This window comes from Podarcis tiliguerta (genome assembly GCF_965153285.1).
Source record: "Podarcis tiliguerta genome assembly, chromosome: 2".
Lineage (NCBI taxonomy): Eukaryota > Metazoa > Chordata > Lepidosauria > Squamata > Lacertidae > Podarcis > Podarcis tiliguerta.
This window is the reverse complement of record NC_139535.1, coordinates 31,644,830-31,661,586: the sequence shown is the minus strand read 5'-3', so window position 1 is coordinate 31,661,586 and position 16,757 is coordinate 31,644,830. Positions and strand designations below refer to the sequence as shown.

Below are 16,757 nucleotides of genomic sequence, written 5' to 3'. Positions count from 1 at the left end.
TTGGCAGTTCGAATCCCCGCAACGGGGTGAGCTCCTGTTGCTCGGTCCCTGCTCCTGCCAACCTAGCAGTTCAAAAGCATGTCAAAGTGCAAGTAGATAAATAGGTACCGCTCCGGTGGGAAGGTAAACGGCGTTTCCGTGCACTGCTCTGGTTCACCAGAAGCAGCTTAGTCATGCTGGCCACATGACCCAGGAGCTGTATGCCGGCTCCCTTGGCCAATAAAGCGAGATGAGTGCCGCAACCCCAGAGTCGGCCATGACTGGACCTAATGGTCAGGGGCCCCTTTACCTTATGTTTATAATTAAACCTTTTTAAAAGCTATTATTATCATGGCTACATTCTCTTTTAATAAACTGTTCTGACTCATCTTGAATCCATTGGTGTTCCTCATTTCTGTCATAGAATCCTAAAGTCCCACAAATTTCAGTTTCAAATCCATATACATGGTTGGTTTGTTGTTGTTGTTGTTTAGTCGTTCAGTCGTGTCCGACTCTTCGTGACCCCATGGACCAGAGCACGCCAGGCACCCCTGTCTTCCACTGCCACCCGCAGTTTGGTCAGATTCATGTTTGTAGCTTCGAGAACACTGTCTAACCATCTCGTCCTCTGTCGTCCCCTTCTCCTTGTGCCCTCCATCTTTCCCAACATCAGGGTCTTTTCCAGTGAGTCTTCTCTTCTCATGAGGTGGCCAAAGTATTGGAGCCTCAGCTTCAGGATCTGTCCTTCTAGTGAGCACTCAGGGCTGATTTCCTTAAGAATGGATGCGTTTGATCTTCTTGCAGTCCATGGGACTCTCAAGAGTTTCCTCCAGCACCATAATTCAAAAGCATCAATTCTTCGGCGATCAGCCTTCTTGATGGCCCAGCTCTCACTTCCATACATCACTACTGGGAAAACCATAGCTTTTACTATACGGACCTTTGTTGGCAAGGTGATGTCTCTACTTTTTAAAATGCTGTCTAGGTTTGCCATTGCTTTCCTCCCAAGAAGCAGGCGTCTCTTAATTTCGTGGCTGCTGTCACCATCTGCAGTGATCATGGAGCCCAAGAAAGTAAACTCTCTCACTGCCTCCATTTCCTCCCCTTCTATTTGCCAGGAGGTGATGGGACCAGTGGCCATGATCTTCGTTTTTTTGATGTTGAGCTTCAGACCATATTTTGCGCTCTCCTCTTTCACCCTCAATAAAAGGTTTTTTAATTCCTCCTCACTTTCTGCCATCAAGGTTGTGTCATCTGCATATCTGAGGTTGTTGATATTTCTTCCAGCAATCTTAATTCCGGCTAGGGATTCATCCAGCCCAGCCTTTCGCATGATGAATTCTGCATATAAGTTAAATAAGCAGGGAGACAAAATACAGCCTTGTCGTACTCCTTTCCCAATTTTGAACCATTCAGATGTTCCATATCCAGTTCTAACTGTAGCTTCTTGTCCCACATAGAGATTTCTCAGGAGACAGATGAGATGATCAGGCACTCCCATTTCTTTAAGAACTTGCCATAGTTTGCTGTGATCGACACAGTCAAAGGCTTTTGCATAGTCAATGAAGCAGAAGTAGATGTCTTTCTGGAACTCTCTAGCTTTCTCCATAATCCAGCGCATGTTTGCAATTTGGTCTCTGGTTCCCCTGCCTCTTCTAAATCCAGCTTGCACTTCTGGGAGTTCTCGGTCCACATACTGCTTGAGCCTTCCTTGAAGAATTTTAAGCATAACCTTGCTAGCGTGTGAAATGAGTGCAATTGTGCGGTAGTTGGAGCATTCTTTAGCACTGCCCTTCTTTGGGATTGGGATGTAGACTGACCTTCTCCAATCTTCTGGCCACTGCTGAGTTTTCCAAACTTGCTGGCATATTGAGTGTAGCACCTTAACAGCATCATCTTTTAAAATTTTAAATAGTTCAGCTGGAATACCATCACTTCCACTGGCCTTGTTATTTGCAATGCTTTCTAAGGCCCATTTGACTTCACTCTCCAGGATGTCTGGCTCAAGGTCAGCAACCACACTACCTGGGGTGTACGAGACATCCATATCTTTCTGGTATAATTCCTCTGTGTATTCTTGCCACCTCTTCTTGATGTCTTGATGTCTTGATGTTGGTTTAGGCTATGTTTAAAAGATATGCCAGGAGGAGTGTTTAATTTCCCCAGAAATTATTATTTATTACAATTGGGCCCCAACAACAACATGGAACGATGAACCCCTGGTGTGATAGGTGTTGTTTTTTTTCCTACCTGAGCTTCTGACTATTGGGGTTGATAGAACACAAATTAATAGCAAAGACAGAAGTTCCTCCTCTAACTTGGGTCTTACTTCATGAGCCAATTTTATTTTTTACTTTTTGAACTTTTAAAGGTGTCACCAGAAAGCATGAAATGCATGCAGCCGACTGCCTGATATTGCAGGGCAGCTGTAAGCTGCTGGCTCTCAGCACAGTTATTCAAACTGCAATAGGTATGTAAGAGTGAACTCCACTGCCGGGTTGTTGTATATTGCTCTCTCAGCCCAACCGGCAATTGGGGTGTGGGGTAAAATCAAAACATACAATTGCACTAGTGTAGTTTTTCAGCTTCTGTTGAAATTCCAGCGCTGCTTGACAACACTGCAGGCTTGTCATAAACCACTCAGAGCCTGACCTGCAGCATTCAGTGTGAACCACAAAGCAGGGCTCTCACTCAGGACCACAGGCAATTCTAATGCATAATGTGAAGAATAACTTCATTGTTGTGAAATTTGTGCCAATATGTTTGGTGGTGGGTTTTGTGTGTTCTAAAATGTTTCACACTAAACAAGAACTGACTATGAAAGAAGAAGAATTCATTAATTTGCTGTTACTCAGTGCTTTTTTCTGGGGGGGACACATACCCCTAAACATTTTATGAATCTAAGTTTGGCCTCATTGAGGGGTAGTATTTCAATATGAGTAGGAAAATGAGAGTACCCCTAAACATTTTTTTAGAAAAGAAAAAAGCACTGTTGTTACCTCTTGGTTTGTTTGTTTATTGTGGGTAGGTGTAGAGTACTAAGCTACATTAAAGTCTTGGATTTTTCTATTGATTTCTATATCTATACAAGTCTTCACGTTTCTATTCCAGGAGAAATTTAAAATAACTTCTCAGTGCAAACCTGGAAACGACCTATTGAGACAATGAGATGGCTATTTCTGTACCCTTTTTATCTCCCTATGTCTCATATCTGCATTGCATGCTGAAGGTGCAAAGTTCAGTCCCCAACATCTTATATTGGGACTGGTGAGGTTGCAGTAAAGGAGGAAATTCCTTGCATTAGGGTTTTCTTTTTGAGGATGCCAGTTCCTCCCCCTTGTGCATGGCTATCACCAGTTTAGCTACAAAATGGCAGACTTTCCCCTGAAATTTAAATATGGAATATAAAATGTATATACCACCAATACTCTGCATGGTGCTCTACATAGTACAAGAAGACACATCCTTGCCCAGAGAAGCTTGCAATCTAAAATTTAAAACAGGTGAAAACACAGCACAGGATGGATACCAATAACAAGATCCTATGATCTTTCCAAGCCTCAGTGCAGGCCTCAATGCTGCATTTCATAGCACAAAATTGAAATAGCTTTAAAATCACTCTGATGAGAGATGCTCAGCTTGTTAAACTGAATGGATGGTTGGTATTGAAGAATAAAATGTAGTTTATGCAGTTTGCTCACAAAAAATATTATTTTTAGTGATGATGAGATGAATTGCCTTCTGCTAGATTCAGAATTGGACTTGGGGGCAGGGTGTTTTCTCAAAAAACTGGAAATAGACAGATTCTCTTTAGCCAAATATCAAATTTTGAAACCCTTCCGCTTTTCTGATAATGTTACCAGGTGCATGAAGGAATCAAAACACCCATCTATTGCCTCCTATATGTTTCCCCAATTCCCAGTGAACCCTTAAATCAGAATTGGGGGACCTGTGAGCCTCCAGATTGTTGCTGGATTCCCACTCATATCAACCCTTAGCCAACTTGGGCACTGGTCAGGGATGATGAGAGATATAGTCCAGCAAATTCTGGAGGGCCATAGGTCCTCCTTCCCTGCCCAAACCCTTTCCTAATACCTTTTCCTTATACAGTTACCTGAGGGTGGTAGATCAACAGTGGCCAAGGGCAGTAAAAAAAGTATCTCTGGATGCCTTCATGCAAGGCTTCTTTAATTCATTTACACCTAGAAAGCTGCAAACGGGAGTGTGCCCATGGCACTACTAGATAATAATAATGGTTACAAAATAATTTTACAGGGTGCCTGGATCTGCACCATGCAACCTTGCCATCATGACTACTACCCCACTCCACCATCAGATGAGTTGGGGGCTGAGGGAATGGGGTGGAAGGACAAGGAGGGAAGGCTGGCTAGCTTGAGGTGGTTGAGGAGACTTAAGTTAAGCACACACTATACGTTTAAAGCACATGAATTCCCCAAAGATACCTGGGAATGATACTTCACTCTGCACAATGCCAAGCTCCCAGCATGCTTAACAGTTCCCAGGATTCTTGGTTGGGGGAGGGAGTTGTGTGATTTATATGTATGGCGTATAAACAGCCATTTTGAATCCCAATATGAAACGGGTCCAGACTGAGAAGAAGGGGAACTTTATTTATGTGTAGGTTGCAAGGGTCAGTCAAATACAATTAAACCCAAATCATTAAAACAATTTAAAAATGTGCCAAAATAAACCCCAATACAGCAGGAGAGTACTGCCAGAAAAGGAGTGATATATTAAGTCAACATCCCTGAAAAGTCTGTTTGAGTAAGCATGCCAGTTGCACTTCAGGCTGAGTACCTCAACTATGTGATCCCTGCTTTTTGCCCTTTTGTTTTGTGGCACAGAAGAAATTCACCACAATAATAATTTCTCCAATTCATGGGTGGTGTGGGCATGTGGATTCATACACCCAAATTGGAAAATTGTTGTTTTTCATGCTGCATAATTTATGGCCGGGGCAGGAGTGGGTGTTTTTTGAAAATTTTCTTCCCTCCAAAATGCTCTCTGCACCCAAATCCCATTTGTACAATAGAAAAAAAGACTTCAGCCAGCTAAGTTTACCTGTAATTGTCTTTGGTATGTGGTGAAATAGCAATTAACAGGATGTGGATTGCACCCATAAAGGCCAAGTTTGACTGAGAACAATTTTTTTTGCAGAGTTCTCATATGTAATAATATATACAGTACTTTATGCTTATAGTTTGTCTTCTGTTTTGTTTTCATTCTAGTCAGCCCTTTTATTCTGTAGTTTGTTGTACAATGCAGGATTTAATGATTCATTTTTACTTATTCTCTCTGTGCTCACTTCAGTGCCATATTTTTTTGTAGTAAGGTCGTTAAGCATTATGGGTTTTTGAAATGAAGTTGCAAAAAAATTATCACTGCAGTCAATAGGCTTTCCTTAAATGTATAGTGTCACCACAGAAAACAAACTTTCATCCTCACTCTGCAAAAACATAGTGGAATGGAACTTCCCAATATAACACTTTCTGCGTATTCTGAGGGACTCTATTGCATACATGTAAGGTAAAGGTAAAGGCACCCCTACCCGTACGGGCCAGTCTTGCCAGACTCTAGGGTTGTGCGCTCATCTCACCCTATAGGCCGGGAGCCAGCGCTGTCCGCAGACACGTGGCCAGCGTGACAAGCTGCATCTGGCGAGCCAGCGCAGCACACGGAACGCCGTTTACCTTCCCGCTGGTAAGCGGTCCCTATTTATCTACTTGCACCCAAAGGTGCTTTCGAACTGCTAGGTTGGCAGGCGCTGGGACCGAACGACGGGAGCGCACCCCGCCACGGGGATTCGAACCACCGACCTTTCGATCGGGCAAGTCCTAGGCACTGAGGCTTTAACCCACAGCACCATCCGCGTCCCTTACTGCATACATGTAAGCCTAGTAGGATTAGGAGGTTTTGGCTTTCCGCTCCAAAGTTTAAAATTACGGTGTAGGGGTTGATGATAGTCAGACCCAATGGCTGCACTGCTCAACTGCTGTACCAGTTGGAAATGAGCACAGCTGAGTTGGAGGTGGAATCAGGTACTGATGAGTGAAGCTGATGGATACCTAAGCTTCTTCAACATATAGTGAGGCAGACAGGCTGAGAGAAAAAGTCAGCAGCAGCAGTGATTGTTCCAGAGGGAGGCTTCATCTTTCTCTTTGCCTCAATGTCACCAGCAATGGCAAAGGGCCTTCTCAGTAGTCATGCCTGCCCTGTGGAACTCCCTCCCATCAGAAGTCAAGGAAGTAAACAACCAGCTGATCTTTAGAAGACATCTGAAGGCAGCCCTGTATAGGAAGTTTTTAATGTTTGATGGTTTAATTGGTTGGAATTATCGACTGGGGGAACCGATTCATATAGGCAGGAATATAAAATATAAAATAATGGCAGCATGTGAGGCAGTAGGGAGGGATTGAATAGTTGGGCAAAGCTTGGAGTGAGGAAACTACATAGAGGTGGTGGGGCAACTTAACTTACCGTATTTTTTGCTCTATAAGACTCACTTTTTCCCTCCTAAAAAGTAAGGGGAAATGTGTGTGCGTCTTATGGAGCGAATGCAGGCTGCACGGCTATCCCAGAAGCCAGAACAGCAAGAGGGATTGCTGCTTTCACTGCTCAGCGATCCCTCTTGCTGTTCTGGCTTCTGAGATTCAGAATTTTTTTTTCTTCTTGTTTTCCTCCTCCAAAAACTAGGTGCGTCTTTTGGTCTGGTGCGTCTTATAGAGCGAAAAATATGGTAGTTAATATTCCCTGGCTTTTGTCAGGAGTCCTAATAGTTAGAAAAGTTCCAGGCTTCCTTGCTAAGGGAATAAGGCATTCGCCAGCTTTCCCCTGGAGTAAAAACAGCAGATTTGGGACTCTGAAGGAACCCTGTAGGACTGGTGCCACTGCTGCCCTGCTCCCTCAATCAATGCCAAGCCCAAACTAAGTGCCAGGCAGGATTCAGGCAGTGCTCTAGGAACACAGAGTTCTGAAGTTGAAAGGAGGTGGTACAGCCTTGTTGTCAGCAGCCAAGCCCAGCCTTTTCTGGTAATCTCCTACTGTGACACAGTGGAGCAGGCTCAGATCTACCTGGGTCTTCTGCAGTGGATTGTTGGGAGTCAGAAAAAGCAGTGCCACATCCTTGAGCCCAGCAGGTGGGGCAGTGGCTCTGCAGGTTCATCTTGTGGCAGTTCATCTGGACCTGGGTCTGCGTTCTCTTCCGCTTCAGACTCCTGGTCCCTGAGACCTCCTCCTACATTTCTTTTTGGAATTGTTTTCTAACTAGCTTGTGGGTTTGGGCCGGGGACTTGGCACTTGATTTTAAAAAGATAGTCTAAACCTTTCCCTCCATTTTTTTCATGAAGGTGTACCCCACCCCCCACTGCATTGCTGGAAGAAAAAAACCCCTGAAGCCACATGCCATAAACCCTGTATTTCACATCTTGGCTTATTTGACTCATAGCCAATTATACCTGTACTTAAGTTTTAAAGTAAGTTTTTGTTATTTTGTGGAACACCAAAATGGAATTTAAAATAACTTATGAAAATTTAGCTTGATGTTGTAAATGGGCCTTGTCATTATCACTTCACTACTGTGAAATGAACATATCAAATAAGGCTTTTCTACAGAGAGAGAAACGAAGCTAAAGAGTAAGAGATGAGAGAGAAGGAATGGGGATGATGCATAGAGAGTTTTTGCATGCAGAATTTATGACAGGAATTCCTTGTTCCCATCACAAACGCCTATTGTGATTAAAACTAAGCAGTTCAACCTTCTTTCTTTTTGTCTGTCACCACATCAATGTTCATTTCTTACATTTTTGCTGCTGAGTCTTCATTTGAAAAATTGTAGAGTCGAGTGATATTCCATTAACCTCTTCTCAAAGCCATTCAAAATGGTAACAGTTGAAAAACAAAAACCTTACCTGTAGATTGGCAAAGGATGTCCTTTAGCTGTACAGTTCAAAATTACTTCTGGATCTTCAGAACTCACTGAGTAAATGACATCAAATGGCTCTTGAATAAAAATAGGTCCATGCGAAGTTTCTTCATCTGTGAGATGAAACAACAATTGAAAATTAATATTCTTTTACCAGTTAAAGCCTAATTAAATGTGGATTCTGTGTTACACCCTTGAATTCCATTGGCCACTTTTTACAAAGGAAATATTTTCTGCAGTAAGTCTCCCCTCATTGCTTTTGATGCACACATTGGGGTGGGACAAAAAGAAATGCCTCTTCAACAGCACACAAGCAATTGCCTCATTTTATTATCACAACAGCCCTGTGAGATGTTAGGTTGAAAGATTAAGTACAAGTTGTTTTATGACAGTCAATGACCAATACCCCCCCCCCCCAGCTTCTAAATTCAATGACTGCACTTTTCTGGTTGAAAGACTAGCTTCAAAACCATGGATTTGGTGAGGTGCACATCTGAGAAGGCTTATGAATTCTCCCACACTCTGTTCCCTAGACCAAGGGTAGGAAAGCTTAAGCTGGTATGCTTGGGGCAGAATGGGGATACATTTACATCTCCTATATGGATAGTATGAGAAATCTGTGCCCCCTGCCCCCAGCCCCAGCATGGTCAATGGTTGGCAAGATGGTCCAACATAATCTGGAGAGCCAGGGTGCCCAATCCCTGGAATCAATCCTATGGAAAGGTTCTCTTTACAGCTGAGCAGAAGTCCAGGCAGGCAGGCAGGCAGGCAGGCAAGCAAGCAAGCAGTGTAAGTCTGAACACGATTCAAATATCCAACATTCATGTGCCCTTAATACCACATCACCTCCCTGCTTTCATAACCAAGGTTTTATAAATATATGGCACTCAATGCCCTTTATTTCAAAATCTTACATGGGGAAATTGCCTCCAGCCTATCCTAGATAGTCTGCCGGCAATTTCCTCTTCCCACACAGCAGCAAACATTTCATGTCTGATTGATAATAACACCTCATTTCTTGAAGATTTGTGGGGCTTATTTACATAATGAAGGTGAGGAAAGGCCCTTGTTGGTATCCCTGCTTCATACAGATGGCTCTTACCTCCACCTTGCCCGTATCTTGCTCGAGCAGAAAGATCCTTGAGCAAGTCCTGGAAAGCAAGGCAAGGGGCTTGCTCTGTCAAAATGAGATTGATAGAACCAGCCAATCAGGCAATTATGCCAGCGTAGACTGTCATGACCTTAAAATCCCATGTTAGCAAGCATCCAATTTTGTTTCCTGCATGCATATTTTGAATTCTGTAATCCACACTATAATTTAAAATGTTCAAAAACCAAGCAACCTGTTGTTGTTTTTCCCCTGGGTTTTTCACAAATCCTGTGTCAAATTTCATGGAATTTGCAACTTAACTCTCTCTATATTTACTTTAAAGTAGAACTTACTAATTGCATAGGATTTACTCCTAAGAATGTATGCCCAAGACTACAGTCTGACCATTGGCACATAGCTGTAGATCTGAAAGGGGCTTTGGAAGCCATGGTGTTCCACCCTTGCTCAATGAATAATCCTCAGAGCGGGTTGCAGCATCCCTGAGATATACCAATCCAGTCTCTCCTTAAATACCACTAGCGAAGGAAAACCTACCACATACTGAGGCAGTCAGATCCACTGCTGAAATGCTTCTCCTAAAGCTTAGTCAAAATCTAATTCCTTGCAATTGTGTTTATTATATGCTTATTCAGGAATAAATTCAATTGGGTCTTTAGAATTTGTAAATAGGTGAGCACAGAGTTCCTCATCTCTCAAAGATTTTTTTCCTACCATACTAAGAACCACATTCTGCATCCCCAGTTTGCCCCATGGGAAGACTTGCAGCAGTAACTAGGACTTGCCACTTAATCTGTCCACCTCTGGCTTCTCCCAGTTTCTCATTTTTCTTTCTTTCTTAAGTTCAGTTCTCCACATTTCTGTATCACTTTGCAAAGTTTTTTGTTTTTTTAAAAAAAGAAGTGTGCATGAAAATGAATCAGCCTTTTTGTGTCATTTTCTCCTTATACCCTTTTTGTATGCAAGTGTGCCTAAAATACACATTTTTGCAAAGCACATTTCTCCTAATATTTATATTTTCTCTAATATATGACATTTCCCATTAGTATATTCATTTTACACACACTTGGGCTCAGTATTTGCATTTTGCACATATTACTTGGCTAGAGAACAGTACTGCAAAATTTGGAGGAGTGTGAATTTCAAAAGATGCCCGTGTTTCAGTTCACGTATTATTTTGGAAATTGGAAATTAGGTAAATTCGTCTTGATATGTGAACTTTTTTTAAAAAAAAGAAGTGTGCATGAAAATGAATCAGCCTTTTTGTGTCATTTTCTCCTTATACCCTTTTTGTATGCAAGTGTGCCTAAAATACACATTTTTGCAAAGCACATTTCTCCTAATATTTATATTTTCTCTAATATATGACATTTCCCACTAGTATATTCATTTTACACACACTTGGGCTCAGTATTTGCATTTTGCACATATTACTTGGCTAGAGAACAGTACTGCAAAATTTGGAGGAGTGTGAATTTCAAAAGATGCCCGTGTTTCAGTTCACGTATTATTTTGGAAATTGGAAATTAGGTAAATTCGTCTTGATATGTGAACTGTTATTACTCTGCAAAAATGGGGAAGGAAGAGAGAGAGAGTCCTCTGCTTTCACCACCACATTACAGAAAGCAGATGTTGAAACACCTGTGGTTCGTAATTGTGAAACAGTTAAGGGTTGAGGAAATTAATGGGTATGACCAAAGGAGTAATCCTAAGTATGGGAGGAGGGCTTAAGTTATGCCAATGTAAAGGACACCAGATCCAAACTCCATGGAGGAGCAGAGCTTCTTTGGGCTGAGCTGGTCTAAGTCTGGCAGAGGGTTTTAATGCTGGTTGAGTCCACAGACCTGCTCCATCCTAATGGCATTGTGCCTTAGTCCCCCACTGTACTTAACAAGCTCATTATTGGAGGCTTGAGTCTCCATTTCCAAATACGGTGGCAATTCTTTTCTTTTTTTAACATTACTTATATCAAATGAAAAGTTATATCAGTGAAAGATTGTTCAATGCACTTAAAAAAGCTAAAAATTACTTATGTTCTACTATATCTCCAGAGCATTTAATGAGTTCAGAAATTTTAGTGACTAAAAGTTCTGCATTGGAGGATGTAGATTATGAAAAGTTAATTTACCTTTTTATTTTTTTTGCAATGGAAGTGTCAAAGAAAATATGTGTGAATTTTATAAATGTTTTATGAAAATCTTTGAATTTTCATTCCTTTTGTTCCTTCAAAGAGAGTTTACTTTCATTTGGAGGTGTTTTCATTTTTACTTCTACATACACATAAATCATTAATTAGAAATGAAATGCATTTTAATAATATAATAGTTAAAAAATATAACCCATGTTAATAGCAAACTCATTCTTATGCATTTAGTTTGGTCATATTTTCAGACAGTCACATTTATGTAGGTGACTGATTATGCCCCTCCTCAAGGGCTCTACAAGCCATAAAGTTGCCAATGTTGTCTTTTTTATACTACATTTCTTATCCTTGTTAAATTTAGCAATCATTTGGTGTCCCTAAGCCCATGTGTATAAATCTTGCTACTACAGAACAGAATACTTCTGAAACTCATTTATCTAGTGCCCTCTGTAGCAACTGGTTATTTAACAATGTCCACAATCCATAGAGCTACTGTATTATCTTCTTAAAGAAGAAGCCAGTTAAGAACAAATACTTCATTAACTATTGAAGTATTGAACTGGGGAGAGGGAGCGGGGACCACAATAACTTACTTTATTAGACCTGGATCTGCCTTGCTATGAGCTACCTCAACTACAGGTATGTGCCTCTTCAAGCAGGAAGTGGGTGACTCTGTCACTGTGTATGAGACCAGCTCGATGGTCCAGCAATTACTTCAAATGTATCCAAGGGCAACAGAAGTTTTCTTAGGTGTCTTCAACAGGATTGCCTTTCCCAAACTGGACAAGAGGCATAATGCCCTGTGACAAACTACTTTGGATTCTCTGCCCCATAGTTTTAAAAGTGGTTTGTCGTGTAGTATAAGAAACTAACATTTAAGAAGCATAATGCTAATGGGTGTACACTGCTAGCGTTCTGGGACTGTGAGATATGATTAATATCCTTTATGGATGATACGGTGGAAGCAATGTTGCCTGTGGCCCTGTTTAGTTGTCTTCTTGTATGCAGTAAACATGGCAGTCAGGAGCAGCTTAACCAGCTGACATTGATGTGTCCCACTGGCTCCACCAAGTAAGTGGAAGGGTTGGCAGGGGCAAACTCAAAAGTGCCTCTTTCAGAGCAGGCATAGGCAAATGTGGCCCTCCAGCTGTTTTGGGACTACAACTCCCACCATCCCTAGCTAACAGGACCAGTGGTCAGGGATGGTGAGAGTTGTAGTCCCAAAACATCTGGAGGGCCGAGTTTGCCTATGCCTGTTTTAGAGCTTCCTTCCAAAGCACAGGGGTCTGTGGGTCAATTGGGCATGGCAATGTTGGGCCAGGCTCTTAAGCAGAGCAATGCTCCCCCTTCCATGCATTTGGTGGATTTATTTTTTATTTGCTTCATATAATTTATGCCTCACTTCATGGTAAGAAACATCAAGGCGGTTTATAAAAAGATAACACTATAAAACCAGGGTAAATTACAATTCATTAAAACATACAAGAAGTTTAAATGTTAAAACAGATTAAAATTCACATCATGAGTGGAGTGTAGCTCAATAGTAGAGTATCTGCTCTGCCAGCAAAAAGTCCCAGGTTTAACCCTGAGCATCTTTAGGTAGGGCTGAGAACGTCACCTGCCTGATACCATAGAAAGACCCTGTCGGTCAGTGTAGACAATACTAAGCTAGATGGAACAGTGGTGGACTTTAGTGTCTCAAATTTCAGTGGGGCCCTGTGTGACATCATAATCTGGTGCCCCTCCCCTTCCATTAGTGGCCACACCTGCTCCAGCCACCTCACCTGCTGCACTCCCCTAGTCTGGATGGACTAATGAGCTGATTTGGTATGAGACATGTTCCAAACAGGGCATTAGATATGTGCTAATGGAAGCATTAAGTTATATTCAGGTTCGCGATGACAGATTTCTATTAGATAATGCCAGGGAACCCATTTCCTTTGCTAACATCTTCTTTAAATGTAGAAATCTGCCCTGAACAAACTCTAGATATTCTAACTAGCTTTGTTTCTGAGAAGAGAAGCATTTAACAAAATGCAGCGGGAGACTCATAAAATGTCTGAGTGGCACTTGGCTGAGTAGCCTTAAGGAATATCATTGTGAACGATAACATGCATTAGCTGTTTGGCTAGAATCATCTTAGTTTGAACTGGGGCTTACACTAATATTGGAAACTAGAAGGTGGGATGCTGCCTGACAATCGTATTTTCCCTCATAATCTCAGAGGAAACTGGAAGGATTCTGACTAGGCACATGAGAGGAAGGTCTAAATCCAGAAGGGCACTAATTGTTGCAGGCCAAGGGTGGGGAGATTATGAAGAGAATATCAAAACATATATATGTTTGTTATACTCATAAAATAAAGAAAAACCTATCTAAGGGGGGGGGGGGGAGAGCTGCCACCATGTAGTGTGTCAGATCAGTAACAGGCTGAGATGAACTTAGAGGCTGTAAAGATAAAGCATTAAACTTGTCTGAACAGGATGGCATGTTGTAAGTGACATAACAGGCCATAAAATGTAGTAAATCATATATATTTTTAAAATGCTGTCTATTTCCATAAAGTCTCTTTCAGCCCACCAAACCCAGAAAGCTTTCGTTAACTGAAATGAGAACCCCCAAGCATTTTCTGATTTATCTTTAACAAATGGGCATGAATTAGGTCTACACTGAATCAAGTTAGGTTGCCACCTTGATTCTGGAAATTGATTTGTAGGCCTTTAACAAATGCGTAACCACCTGAAATACTTTTCTTCCCTCCCTCTCTTGCCCAAGAGCAGGATAAGCCCTAGTTTGAAGTTGTCTGGTTTTCCCTTTGGGTCTTCAGCTTCTGTACTCCAATCCAGGGAAATGCAGAAAATCACACTTAACATTCATATCAGCTCACCAGAGGTCTAAACACAGACTACTACAATAATTCAATCCTGTAACAAAACAGCCCTAGTCTGCTTCCTGCCTTCTTCTTTTAAAGTAGCAGTACACACCCACCCTAATTTTGTGTTTGTGTGTGTGTGTTACAGCAAAGTAGACAGGCCACATGCATCACCAAAAATAAAAATGCATATACTAATTTATATGTATAGGTGCATATTTAGAAATAATTGCTATAATTTAATACTATAGTTAATAGAAAACACTATAGAATGGAACACTCAACCACACCTCCTGTCTGTAATAATACAGTGCACTATATTGCCTCCTTCTGGCAAATCGTGCAGCCAAGCGGGTGCCAAATGTATTGCTCTGCTTTCTTTTGGACTACATCAATGTGGCTAAGATGGGGGTATTGTCATCTGGGCAACCCAAGACCTCCCATACATACTGGCCATGTTTGTACCCTGAGGAGGTCACAGCCACAGCAGGCACTGTGATTCTCTAGCAGTTTGACTTCACGCCCAGAGGTGCACTCCATTGTCTCTCGAGAACGACGGATGCCAACAACAACAATATTGTGGGGGCAGGGTAGGACAAAGGGGTGCACGGCCTGTTCCCTAAGCTGTGGATTCACACCCTCCCCCTTTTCCTTTTGGAAAATTGCCTTTTTAATTTGTGAAATAAGAGAAAATGACAACCTCCATTTAAAGAATGGCAACTTGCTTTAAGAACAGGCACAGCTTAAGTACAGGACCTCTTAAAAGCTCGGTGAATAAGGCAGAGCAAGTACCCAACAAAAGCCTCACCATTTGGAAAAGCCTTCAAAAGTCTGCTCACTCAAGACTTTCCCTGATGATTTTTCATTATCACAATCACCTAATAATTGAAAAAGACTTCCGGTGCAGCGCGATGCCCCCGCAAGCGGGGATTTTGCCGTGAAGGGAAATCCCAGCTATTTTGGATGAAAAGGGGTGCTACAGGGCGTGGTAGACCCCAATTTTAATCTCTGGAGGGAGTCCAGAGAGACAGGTTCTCAGCGTCGCCAAAAAGCTGCCCGCCCGGCCGTTAGGTAACTCCGAAAAGGAGCGAAGAGTACGGTGGAGAGCGAACAGCGGGCGAAGAGAAGCCATTATTTCCATCCAAGTAGCGAAGCCCCGAGCTTGCAGGGAAAGCGCTGCGCTCTCAAAACATATGAAATTCGGACCTAAGAACCACAGATTGGACGGTGGTTAACAAAGAAAGGATTTGGAAGAAAAAGGGAAATCTACGGAGGTTGGCTGCTATCTGGAATCAGCTTGGACGCAGCGCTACTTACAGAGCGTGGAAAAGGGAGTGAGCTGCCGCTAGCGGCTATTGTCTCCCCCCTTTAACTTTCTCTTTTAAAAAAAAATACTTATTTGAGAAGTTATAGCAATATTAAGACTGTCAAGCTAAATGGGGGACAGAAAGTTATTATTTGATTTAGATACTGTGGGAACAACGGAGGGAAGAGAAGGTTGAAAGAAGTTAAGAAGTATCTTTCCACTTTTGGTTTTGAAAGGACAAAGAACTGCATAGCGGAAAAGACCTTTCTGACGCCATTGTTACTTTGTAACGAATATAAAGGGCAGAACGGAGGCAGTAGCGGTTAAGAACAGGTTATTTGGATCTTTTGTTTTCTTAATTTTTTCTGATTATTGACTAAAAAACAAATTTGGGACCTTAGCCAAAAGAGAATTTATTATTAATTGGAGTTGGAACAATTTATAGAGGAACTTTTAAATCCGGAATATAGACTGTGAATCATGACTATTACAACTTGTTTTTTTCCACTTTGTTTCTGTTTCCTATATATTTCACTTAATGGAAACAGGTTGTAAATTATAAAAAGACCTCACTTCCTTACTTCTTCTGGGTTTGGAAATTGTGGAACTCTTCTTCCCCGGGCTATCTGCTGGAATTAATCCGCAATCTGGAATAAATTCAGATTTTAAACTTTTGCAAGGATTTTAGAAACTAATTCCCTTTTCCTTGCGGTAACATTTGATTACAAATTTTTCATACTAGGGAAGTTTAAAGGTTGGACTGTTGGATTAATTGTGATCAGAGCTATCTCTTTCTACGAAAATATTGTTGGAATTACTCTGTTTTTCCCCAATATTCTTCTGGCCGTATATAGACAGTTCTGGACATTTTTGGATTACTATCTCTGTTTTGTGTTGGTTCCCTCTTTTTTATTATTTATAAATTAGGCTCCCCTTTCAACCCATCTTGATTGGATTTATTCAATCTTTGCAAATCGTTGGAATTACGTTTGGGCCGAAAAAAAGAAGTTGATAAAACAGAAATTATAAACTTTAAGAAAGTGTTTTAAGATAAAAATCGAACTTAATAAGTACATAAGACTAAATTTATGTAATATGACTGTTGGGTTGGTTTTTGAGGGTGGCTTGTGAGTGTATAAGTCTGTTTAAGTGTACAAGTCTGTTTAAGATTATTTGATTTAAAATTGTTTGAAATATTAAGGAAATGACACACCAACAGAAGAAAGGGATCGATGGGGGGACGCCTGCAGACAGGAGGGGTTCAAAGCAAGAAGCAGATTTTAAAGTGGAAATTTTAAGAATGTTTGCTGAAATTAAGCAGAGTGAAAATAATTTAGAAACTAAATTAGAACAAGTGAATGGTACGATTGGAAAAATGGACAAAAAAATTGACGAGACAGTTAAAGA

The 16,757-nt window shown here is 41.3% G+C and overlaps 1 protein-coding gene and 1 long non-coding RNA gene across 7 annotated transcripts in view; one reads left to right on the top strand and one right to left on the bottom strand.

The window, feature by feature from the left end:
• Window positions 1-16,757, top strand: part of LOC310671185 — a 917,602-nt gene that overhangs the window by 17,942 nt on the left and 882,903 nt on the right. The gene's annotated exons all lie outside the window — the stretch shown is intronic.
• Window positions 1-16,757, bottom strand: part of LOC310670128 (contactin-6-like) — a 199,204-nt gene that overhangs the window by 118,133 nt on the left and 64,314 nt on the right. For all 6 annotated transcript variants that reach the window (XR_014507533.1, XM_083424816.1, XM_083424818.1 and 3 more), the window contains exon 3: window positions 7,908-8,034. Coding sequence is in view for 5 of the 6 variants with exons in the window: in XM_083424816.1 (XP_083280942.1) it covers window positions 7,908-8,034 (127 nt within the window). In the remaining variant the exon portion in view is untranslated. The remainder of the gene's footprint in view (window positions 1-7,907; window positions 8,035-16,757) is intronic.